At 32.6% G+C, this 12,254-nt stretch overlaps 3 protein-coding genes across 3 annotated transcripts; 1 reads left to right on the forward strand and 2 right to left on the reverse strand.

Moving 5' to 3' along the window:
- Positions 1-68: 68 nt before the first annotated feature.
- On the forward strand, positions 69-1,530 carry EAE98_000089 (uncharacterized protein). The gene is made up of 2 exons (XM_038947707.1): positions 69-456; positions 507-1,530. The coding sequence occupies exons 1-2, from the start codon at positions 189-191 to the stop codon at positions 1,379-1,381; spliced, it is 1,143 nt and encodes a 380-aa protein (XP_038815384.1). The 5' UTR covers positions 69-188; the 3' UTR covers positions 1,382-1,530.
- An 86-nt stretch (positions 1,531-1,616) lies between these two features.
- Positions 1,617-3,701, reverse strand: EAE98_000090 (uncharacterized protein; the record flags this gene model as incomplete). The annotated part of the gene is made up of 4 exons (XM_038947708.1): positions 1,617-2,168; positions 2,225-3,344; positions 3,399-3,642; positions 3,689-3,701. The coding sequence occupies 4 exons, from the start codon at positions 3,699-3,701 to the stop codon at positions 1,617-1,619; spliced, it is 1,929 nt and encodes a 642-aa protein (XP_038815385.1).
- Positions 3,702-4,225: 524 nt separating this feature from the next.
- EAE98_000091 (uncharacterized protein) lies at positions 4,226-5,272 on the reverse strand (the record flags this gene model as incomplete). The annotated part of the gene is made up of 5 exons (XM_038947709.1): positions 4,226-4,446; positions 4,496-4,683; positions 4,740-4,821; positions 4,878-5,015; positions 5,092-5,272. 5 exons carry the CDS (start codon positions 5,270-5,272, stop codon positions 4,226-4,228), a joined length of 810 nt encoding a protein of 269 aa, XP_038815386.1.
- Positions 5,273-12,254: the final 6,982 nt, after the last annotated feature.

The following is a 12,254-nucleotide window of genomic DNA, read 5'->3' on the forward strand; positions in this document are numbered from 1 at the left end:
CTTGCGCAGCTCTCTCGTTGCCTCGCCTTAATATCAAAAGCCCAACCAAACAGCTTCAATTTCTAACATTTACAAACACAACAAGATACCCAAAGAATCCGACTTTTATTGATTTTGAACGGCGTACAAGTGGATACAGGGCATCCGGATAAAACCAATTATAATTCAATCCACCTCATTCAATCATCATGAACGTCGACACGATTCCAGACTTTCTCGGAGAGCAACGTGATGCTGCGCCAGCAGACCTTCAACACCTTTTCTTATCCTTCGAAGATCTCTGGGAGAAAAAGCTGTGGCATCAACTGACAGATACCCTCGTTGAGTTTTTCAATCACAAAGAAAGCGCTTCCCAACGATTACCAATATATAAGACATTCATCCTCACATTCGCCGATAAGATCAATCAGTTGAAGCTTGTTACTCTTGCTTTAAGCGCTGCTTCACAGTGTAAAGGTAATAAAATACTATTGAAGAGACTAAAGCAACTGCTAACTCATTACTAGATGGTTCAGAGCGCCTGTCATTCCTAGAGGCAGTAGCAAAGAAAGTCGATAATCCCAATTCCCAAGATGCATACGTCTACGCAACAGTGGCTGTAGCCACCGTCAAATTAGAATTACAAGATCAGGATGGGGCCAGAAAAGATTTGGATAAATCGGAGAAGATTTTAGATGGATTCGACTCTGTGGAGACGATCGTACATGCTGCATTCTACCGGGTTAATGCAGAGTACTATCAATCCAAATTGGAGTTCGCATCATATTACAAAAACGCCCTGCTATATCTAGCTTGTATCGACCTTAACGACCTCACCCCCTCTGAGCGCAAAAGCCGAGCCTACGATCTGAGCATCGCAGCTCTTGTATCCGATACCATCTATAACTTTGGTGAACTCCTCCTCCACCCCATCCTCGATACCCTCGTTAAGGACGACGCCTGGCTCCGAGATCTTCTTTTCGCTTTCAACCGTGGTGATCTCGCTGCCTACGATGTTCTCTCCGGTCACATCTCCTCTAACCCCCTACTTGCACAACACCGCGACGGACTCAAACAAAAGATTTACCTCGCCGCCCTCACCGAAGCCGTTTTCCGTCGCCCTCCTCATGACCGTGCCATGACCTTCCGTACAATCTCCGAGGAGACTAAAGTTCGCCCGGACGAAATTGAGCATCTAATCATGAAGGCCTTGAGTTTAGGTTTGTTGCGAGGAAGCATCGATCAAGTTGATGAAATCGCACGTATCAACTGGGTACAGCCTAAGGTGTTGGATATGGGTCAAATCGAGGGTATGCGTACACGACTAGAAGAATGGGATTCCAGTGTCAACTCACTGGGCAACTGGATCGAGTCGAAGGGTCAGGACGTGTGGGCAGCATGAGGCTCAGCATCATAATCGTGAATGAAAAGGCAAGAATGGCGTCTTTGGCTTCACATCGGACTGTAAAATAGATATTCCCTCTCTTGCATGCATGCCTGGGGTTAGTTGTATTTGCATTGCGAAAGAATGAAATGATATGAGAACAATACCCTTCTGTTTTATAATTGCATGTTTACTGATGGTTATGCGTGGCTGCATCCATTCTATCTAGAAATTGTGCAATCAGCAAGCCACCTTATATCTTTTCCGCTCCATTGGCTACTTCTACTTTTCCTCCTACCCCATTCGCAACCTTATCCAAACTCTCCATCTCTTCCTCCGCTCCGGGCTTCCCCCAAAGCAACATCCCACCCACGACCCACGCGGGCCACCAAACGCACCAAACCACAACCTGTGTCGTCATACCTCCGACATTCCATCCGAACGCCGCTTCCACCAAAACATCTCCCACATCTAAACCCCAATATCTCGCACCAGCAAACAATACGGTTGAAGGCGCAAGAACACCTAAGAGAACAACAAGTATAGCAGCGATAATAGGTCTGTGGCCCAGTGGACGAATGTATGACAAGGGGGAAGATAGGATACCGATGAGGATTGAGAGTGAAAAATTGAGGGTAGCGAGGGATGAGAGGTACATGCCTAGGAGAAGGAGAGAGAAGGATTGGATGAGGGATAGTTGGTGGGGGGTAGGAGTTGTGCAATAGGGGGAGTGAAGGAGGGTGGAGAGGGCTAGGGGGAGGAAGGTGTTGAGGATTAGGAAGATGAAGAAGACTACGGGAAGATTCTAGATCGTATATTAGCCTTGGTTTCTTTTCGATTTGTGTTTAGAGAGGGACATACGGCTTTAGAAGTATGGTTAAATATATAGAGAGGAACGAGCCCCAAGAACTGGCATCCAGCTACAACAGCAAGAGGAAGCGCAAGCTTGCGTTCGCGCGTTTGAAGATCCTTTTGTGGGACAAGGGCTTTCGATCCACCGGCTTCCACAATCACCAATGGAGCTTTCTCCTTCTCCTCTCCTTTTTCTGGCGACAGCACAGATTCTGTCTTGGTGGGACTAGGCCAACCACTCTTCACCCATAGGAAAATTGCCATAATAGTGAAATTTGTAGCCACTAACATGGCACTTGGAAGATACGTACCAATACTCACGAAGCGATTAGCTTGCATGAGTAGATAGAAGAAGAAACTCTGATGGAGATGCTCCAATAAATTATTCAAACTTCGAAAAGTACTTTCGATTACCCTCCCCATGGCCATTTCATCTTGCCAGCCGTTTCCAAATGGTTGAAGTGTGATCGCATCCACATGATATGGAATAAAACTACTATGGGGTCCAGAAGCATGACCTAATCCTTGATTTATCATACCACGTAACATAGTCTTGAGTCGATCTTGGTAGCTATCGCTGTGCTGCCACATTTTCTGGAGTGAGACTCTAATGCCCATTTGGCCGCTAGCAATTGAGACTACGGTATTGAAGAGATCGAGATTAGGAAGTTGTCCGTTGATTCCATCGTAGACAATATGAATCGATTCAAAGCGGTGATCAAAAGGATAGTCGATGACAACAGCTCCTTGAAGAGCTCCGCTTTTGACAGGCAGCGAATCAATAGCGGGAGACTCATGTGTATCGTGATAGGCATCAACCCAAGCCTGAGGACCAGCTTTACTATCTGCAGTAATCAGGAATATGATATCCTTTGACCACAAAGACCACCGATTGAAATATCTCGCCAGAGTAAGAACCAAAGCAACACCACTTCGATTCAATTCCCCGTCAATATTTCTCCAAGCCCCTACCAACACAATTGCTTCCGTGGCATCACCTCGTGGTGCATGTAAGATCGCATACACATTCTCTCCTCTGTAAACTTCACCCGCGGATTTGTATTCATACTTTTGTCTGGCAACCTTGAGTCCTGTAGCCTTGAAGAATTCCTCAAGCTTATCATTAACCCTGCATAGCAAAGTCAGCTATAACCTCCAATCTCTTCCACAATTTCGCGCATACTCAACATTACTGCTCTCCCCCAAAGCATCAACCTCCCTCTTGTAGCCACGAAAAATGTTCTGATCACTTCCCGCAAAATATGTATGGACCTGGCCTGGCAACAGCGCATTCTCCGAAACATAAGTGTTTCTCGAATAATCATTTAATGGCAGAAGTAACAGCCATGCAACACCAACGGCTATGCAAAGAAAGGATAGATATGGTGGTAATTTTCGAACCGGCGCATGTCGCAAGACGGTAGATGCTTTTTGTTGTTAGAATAATTGGTTACAATGAACTGGAACACTTACATAGTAGCCCCATGGCTAGAAGAAGTCCTCACAAAATCAGGAGCGTTTGTTTCGCTCACATTGGGAGCTTGAAGCTTGGGTGGGTTGTCAGCCTTGTCTGAATGCCCGGAATTGAGGCGAGGTTCCGAAGACGCGAGATCAGGAGCCTACGCGACAGATCATGGATTTGCCATACTTGAATGTTCACAATAGCATAAAGCAATTAAATTAAGTTACTTTTATTCGCGGTCATTAGAGTTCACACAAATTATGTACCAAATGAATAAAGATAGCCACAACGTGGCGGACATCAAATAGCTTCATCTAGTTATATAGTTGTCATTAAAAAGCTTACAATTATAAATTTATCCATGCTTCCTTAAGCTACCAGCGGTTTGTCTACCACTGATGTTAAAGTAGAAACCGAAGTCGTGTGTCATATGCCATTTCCACCGTTTTTAATTCAAAGCATGATCGCTCCCAGAACATCCAAACTCCGTATCATGCGTAGTCTTTGTACAGAGAGAAGGGAAATCATTGACTGATGAGTACAATATTCTAAGGTCCCAATCGCTGTGCCTGGCCAGGAAATCCTAGCGCAATATTTGTTTCCGGTGAGATAATAGGATTGTTGGTAGTAGGTAATAATCCATATCTTCCATAGGTTTTTTGGTCAACCGAAACGTAATGTGGTAATCGTCCCAAGAGATTCATTTTGCCCTCAATCCATCTAAGAATCTTCTCTGGTGGAGCTAAGAATTTGAGATAGCCCAGTCCCCCTATAAAAGTTAGCCAGCGGACCGAACCATTAGATAGAAGAGCACTAACATCCATAACCAAAAACAAGCCCGCAAAGATGTCCAAGAAAGCTAGTATGTGGTATCAAGAATGATATGAATAGTGTAAGGATAATTGGTGTAGTCCATGTTGGAATATGTACTGTTCCCAATACAAAGTTTGGGTTTGTTTTATATGTCTTGATCGCCTCCATTGCAAGTAGAGTAAAAACCCAAATGCTAGATTCTTTGTTAGCAAGACTTTGTGAGCTGAACAGAAAGGATGTTTTTCTCACCTGGCACCCATCACTCCTGTGTTCATGTGGAAGATTCCCCTTTCCACGAATGTATATATTAACGCAGGAATCGTCGACAAAGCTATAACATCCATTAGCTCTAGTTCTCTCCCGCCTAGAGTATCGAGGTACACCTACGACCCATGAATAATGCCAACGTAGTCAATGTCCCATATTCCGCCTCAAATCTCTCCAACAATGGGGTTAGAGCAATAGTGTTCATTATCATATGTATGAACCCCATATGTATCAATGGGAAGGTATTCGTGCGATACACTATAGTGATAACGCCATGTTAGCTTTTCGGTTCCATGGGAATCATTTGCGTGCTGTCTAGAGATGGTAGATTTACTTGACTGTAACCCAATTTCATTCGGGTACAAGCCACCCCATTTCTGGAGGTCCCAAGCTGACTGCAGACTGACAAGCCATAATATGAATATGATTGCTATTATGCATCTCGTGAATAAAGGTAAACGGAGAATATATGATCGTAGACGAGTTGCGCCAAATTGGGGTAAAGTAATCGCCATCGTGGATGTTGCGGGATTCCGGTTTCGTCGCCTTTAGGAAAGAATTATGGCAGGTTTTGAATATTCAACGAATTAGGTATCAGTTCTTGAAGGCTTGAAAGGGTCTTGCGGCATCGTTCGAAAGTCGATGCGCTGAGTGTTATGTTGAGAAATCCGGTATCTTTCGAAATTGTCTTGTACTTTTCGCTAACCTTATCGCGAGGCTGAGCTTCCATGCGCCTTGTACTGAGGCCGATAACGCGCATTTGGCATAAACCCTAAAAATAGATTTCTGTTTTTTCAAAAATTGTATTTAGTATATAGTGGTGTGTGAATAAGAATTTAGATTATTTGTTATTGTATTGTTTATGTGATATAATACTTTCCCCTTTTAGACTTTGTAAAACCTATTATTTAATATTTTTATAAATTTTCGATTTTATTTAATTTTTTCTCGATTTCTATATTCATTTTTATTTGTATAATTATAATGAGTTGATTTCAAGTTTTCTTAATTCAATATCAAGTTTCAATTGAGAAATGGTATTTTGATGGATATAATATTGATGTTATTTAATAATTATTTTTTATTAAGTTTAATGTTGATGTTGTATTTAGAATTATTGGGAAGTATTGTAAGGAATAGGGCTTGAATTGGAAGTCTAGAATCGATTATAATGTATTTATAGTAAGAAGTAAAATTGTAATATATTTTATTTTATTATTTAATAATCAAGAGATGGAAATAGTTTTCAAAGTAGATGGGTATAATATATTTATATATTATATTATGAAGATATACAAATCATTTGGTTTTTTTCAAAGATTTTTATTTAAAGAGTAATATAAGTAGGATTAATAACTTTTCAATATTCTAAAAAATGATATCGAGTTGGGGTATATTTGAGGGTATAGTAGAAGGTTATTGTATATTTATTTTCGAAGAAAAGGGAAGTTTATTTTGAAATATAATATTATTTTTTTTTATTCAAAATTTAATTTATATTAATATTCTATATTTGTTTTAGGGATATATTGGTTTATATACTTTGAATTATAAATCCTAAAGGTATTTATAGATATACTAAAAAACTTCAATTTGTTTGTAGAAAGTATCGAGTTTTCGGTTCGAACTTCTTTTGGTTTATTGATGAATATAATAAATTAATCTTTATTGGGATCGAGATTTATATATATATAGATATATATTTATAATTTATTATATAGGTATATGTAGGGATAGCTAATAAGTATTCTGGATTAGTTATATATTAATATCTGATATAATGCTTTAAGAGTAGTATTATATTAAGGTTTTTTAAAGTAAATAAAAGGATAGAGCTTTTTTTTATAATCGAAGTTTACTTTATATTTTCTTGTAAAATTGATGAGAATATAAAAAAGATTAGAGATTGTTTTTGGTTTAGAAAGAGTATTAAAAATCAATATATTGAGAGCTAATAATAAGAATTTTAAATATCATTATAATACCAATAGCGAGTATGTATCCTTACCCCTTATCTTTTTTATGGGGATAGTTGAAAATTTTTCTTAATCCATTATAACTAATCTAATTTTTTTTAAACTTTTCCGTTTTTTTATTTATTATACAATCAATTACTAATATTATTTAAAACTATTTTAAAGAATTAATAAATCAAAAATAATTTTATAAAGATTAGTATAGGGATTGAATTGTAATCCTTATAATTTATATCAAATGGATAAAAAAAGAAGTTGGTGGATATACGAATATTTGAAATAATTACAATATTTAAAAGAATAAAAATCGGCCTTACTATATTATAAGTAAACCTTTTATATTATATTAATACCTTTAAAAGAAGTATATGAATAAAAGGAAAATAATATTATCTAAACTTTGCGAAAAGCTTTTAGAAAATTATAAAGTTTGGAATATATTATCTATTATATTATAAATTATATATTTAATTAATTTTGAAGATATTAATAAATATCTTTCTCTAGTTATTATTAAATTCTGTAAGAATTTTATTTAGAGTATTGGATATAATTTGAATATTATAAAATTAAATAACAAAATAAAGCAAGAAAAGCTTATATATATATTAATATATCACTTTTTATATAAATATCTTTAAAGGTATATTGATTTAAATCAAAAATTATTTTTATATAAATCTTTAATACTCAATAATAATTATAATAGAATAATGAAAAAAAAGAGAACTATAAGTAAGATAGTATACAATAATTTAGTTTTTGTATAAGCTTAAAGATAATATGAAAAAGAGATTGCTTTAAATGAGGATATAGATTATTTAATTAGAAATGAATCTAAAATTGAGATTAAGAATAATAAAATATCAGATTGAGGTTAGACTAATTTGGATTTAAAGATTTGATTTATTTACATATTTCGTATCTCTTTTCTCATTTTTATTTATACAATTGATTGTTTTATTTATCTTTTTTATATTTACAATAAATCGATTTTCAAATCAAGGTTCTGAATAAACATCTTTTTGTTTTATCAATAAGAAAAAATACTATACATTCATTAGTTTTTGTATTTGCTATAATACAAGTAATTCGAACATTGATATTGAGGTTATATCAATCTTTTTTAGTATTTTCTCTATATTAAATTCGATTTCTATTTTCTTTAAATTCTTTATAAAAAGCAAAAACGATTAATAAGAAGCTACTTTATCATTATAATATATAATAAATATATTTGGGAATAATATATAGTTAGATAAATAGATAATTAATTATACAAATTAATAAAAAAGAAAGAAAGTAATTAAAGAAAAAGGATTATATACTGAAAATAGTACTATATATCTTAAAGATATAAGTTCAACAAAAAAATTAGATTTGAGATTTAAAAACAAAAAGGGTATTCCTCAACTCGTTAGCATCAAATTCACTATCAATATATCCTAGACTAAGATTATATACCTTTATTCTAATTTTAATATTATAGAAAATAATCTCAAAATATTTTTAAAATATATATTAATAGATTAATTATACCTTTTTATTTTTTTTACAATTTTTTTTTTATTTAAATTGATTAAAAGAATTGGATTATACAAAAACTAATAAATATATAAGTAAATTTATATCAATTTTCGATAATTGTTTATTTAATAATCCATATATCTGGTTACAAAAGGAGATGTTTTCTTTATTTATTAGAAATATTTACTAGATATAATTATAAGGATTTAATAAATATTAGTATTTTATTAATAATATTGAAAAGATCCAATTTAATAGTTTATCAATAACTCTAGCTGGGTATAAGATACTCGCAAATCATATTTTCTAAAATATTAATACATTATATAGATTCTTGGAAAATAGAAAGATTTTTAAAGAAAAAAAGGATTTTTATTCTATATTCCTTTTAATAAAATAGGATATTATTGATTATAGTTTTTAAAAGATAAATAAAAGCTTTTATACAATTAGATAATCTTTTAATTTAAATCCACCAATCAAATTTGAATTAAATAATCTAAAAAGACTAATATCGAAATCCAAATACCTTTTTACCCCTCCAATCAAAAGAAAACCTATCGATAATATCAAAATTAAAATTGAATTGATTAGAAAAGTATTCAAAGAAAAGAATTAAAGTAATCCCTTTAAGAAAAAATATTCCTAAAGTAAATAATACTCAAGTAATTTAAAATATATCTGAAGATATATCTGAATCTATATTTAATAATAATACCTCAAAAAGTATATCTTTAATTATATTATTTCTATTAATGAATTATATATTATTAATTAATTAATTAAATATATTAATTGATATAAAAAATATATAAACTATTAATACTTTATCTATTAATAACAAAAACCCCTTTTTTGATAAATTTAAATTTTCTCAATCCCCCTCTCAAAGTAATCTAATTGATACTATAAATGATATCCTAATATTTCAAATATTACAATATACTAAATCTAAAAACAATCCACTTAAATATAATTTTTATAAAGATTTGATTGATAAAAAAGTTGATAAAGAAAAACAGGTATAAACAGAACGAAATTTGAATATCCTTTTTTTTTATTGATTTAAAGTTATTTGTTATAATTATTTAATTTCTTATTTTATATAATCAATATTCTATATATTTAAATAATAATTGTAATCAAATTCTATTGTTTTTTGAATAAATATAAGGAAAAAGATCTATATTCTTTATACTTTTATTTGAACTGGTTTTAATCTTTTTTTAGAAAATAAAATTTTAATTCTTATATTTAATATATATAATATATATATTAATAAGGTATTAATAATAAATAATTCAAAACAAAAGATATTAATATTATAAATAAAAGTTTTTTTATAAATATATATTGATTACTTCTATTCTTAATATATTATATTATTCTTTATTATTAATCTCAATTATTTATCTTTTGTAGCCATCAATAAATCGATATGATTTAGGACAAATTGTACATCTCCCAAAATATATTATTATATTTATTTTAGATATCTTTAATAATATTATAAATTTATTGGAATCCGTGTTATATATAATATATACTCTACTTTTATCTTATCTCTTATAATTCGCATATATACCTTGAAATCATTCTTTTAGCTTTATACAATCTATAAAAATACTCTTCTATTTGATATATTTTTGATAGAAATATTGTTTTATAGTATTCTTAAAAAAAAGATTAATAAATAATAAATAAATGCTATAGAATTGTATATATATTGAGATTGAATAATCAATACTTTAATAATATAAATATTATATAAAAACTTACTTAGATTATCTTTGTTTCAAAGTTATATCTTATACTGAATCTTTTTTTCAAAAAGCTTTAGATAATCTATATATATAAAATAATATTTTAATTAAAAAAAGATTAATAAGTAATATATTAAAAATAAATAAAAAAATATTATATAAATCTAAAAGAATAATTAATATATTGATTTTTATTAATAAGAATTGATTTGAAGAATATAAGCTTTATTGAATTATTTTTATTCCCCAAATCTAGGGATAAAAGAGCAGATTGATAGAAAAAAGGATTATTGACAGGAATAAAACCAGAAGTTATTTTATTAAATCGATTGTACAACTTAATACTAATATTTCGGAATTGATTTGAAGATTTTTTATGAAATAATTGATAGATTTAATTATTTGTTTATATTGAATGTATTTGTTTATTCTAAGGTTATATATACTAAGGGGATTATATAAACTCTATAGGAGTAATAAAAAGAAAGGTCTATTCTTATACTAAAGTCTAGAATATAATAATATTATTGTTATTGTTGTTGTATTCAAAAAATAAAGATATATTATTATTGATTGTTATAATAATATATAAGGAAAATGCAATCTATATAATACAATTATTTTTTCCAAGATTTCTATGTATACACTATACAAATTTTAGAAATTAAAATTGTATTAGGCAGAAATCTATTTTTAGGGTTTATGCCAAATGCGCGTTATCGGCCTCAGTACTTGTCAGAGCATGGACTTTTACTTGCTTGAACAAGAGGTCTGAATGCTTCTTACGCAGAGTCATACTACTATTACTATTTTTTCACGCAATTTTATAGGAGATTCTTTCAATCTTGAGCACTGTATTAGACTTAATGTATTCTTTTCGAGGATATAGGGGAGAGACAAGGCTGTTAGAAATCCATACAACCAGGAGAACGAATTTCTATTAGAAAGAGCCGACTTTGAAGAAGTCTTCAATTATAATGAACGAACCTAGAAGTAATAGTAATCTTTCTTGGTTGATTGGGCGTTTTTCAATACTACATTGGCCCAAGTGTATTGCAATTTAAGTTAATTCAGATGTTCAAAGGTTCATTGTGAGATTGGATTTGTTCCCCGGTGAGCTGTGGATGCTCATGTATGGGCTCACCGGAAGTATTGTTCATTTGTCCTCAGCAACTCCTCTCCAAGTCGTTCGGGATACGCGTTAGTTGTTGATTGAGCATTTTTTGTAGACTGTACAAAATACAAGGCTTCATCTCTGTGTCTATGTATGTACCCCTTCTTCGTACTCGTCAGTTGAAACAAGATCATCTGCTACTATAGAAGCTTTAATCAGTACGCTTATGTAGTCATTAGCCCAATGGCTTCGTTCTTCGTAGATTCTTTCGAGAACTATAACATTCAAACATATAGAATACATTGCTCGATGTCTCTTCTTGTCAATGAACATCTGATCGCCTCAAAAAATATCAATAACCAATCCAGGACTCCTACGGATCACAGCGCATGAGTCTTGAGAATTTTCAGGTCGGGCCAAGCCCCCAGAGAATCTACATCTCATGGTATAGCAACAGTCTACTCTATAATGCCCAGTGGTATTGTTAAAGCACGTACTGCAGAACACGATCCTTGCGCTAATACTCTCACAGTCCACTCCCCATTACACATCTTCAACATGACTAGCGAATCTCATCAAGAACCTCAGACAGTAGCTAGAATTGCTAACCACAAACTTATCTGGCATTTACTTAACCCATCATCCAATACTATATACACATGCAACGCCGAATGTTCTTATGATCCAGATCGACGTTCTGAGAGAGTTCACACACAAAAGCTAAGGCCGAATCTTGAAACTAATCACTTCCTAGCTATTGGCATTAACCTAACGTTGGAACTGGACTATATATTACGGCTACATCACCACATTTATCACACATTACATTCTTGATTCTGATGCGAGTCAAAAGATTGAAGAGACTACTGCTTTGATCATGATTGTCCGCTCTTACCATCATCAAACAATTTCTCCATGATTTAATTGCTAGCACATGTGCATGATTTCCAGAAGCATAAGTTAGAGCTGTCCTACAAGAAGCGAGGTACCATTTCATCTTTACTCCATCACAACTAGTACTGGAATACCAAGTGATAAAGATACTAACCAAGAAATCATGAAATGTGTTCACAAAATCGCATCTATCAAACAACTACACTTTCCTCGCACCAGCCCC

This window comes from Botrytis deweyae (assembly GCF_014898535.1).
Source record: "Botrytis deweyae strain B1 chromosome Unknown BDEW_001, whole genome shotgun sequence".
Lineage (NCBI taxonomy): Eukaryota > Fungi > Ascomycota > Leotiomycetes > Helotiales > Sclerotiniaceae > Botrytis > Botrytis deweyae.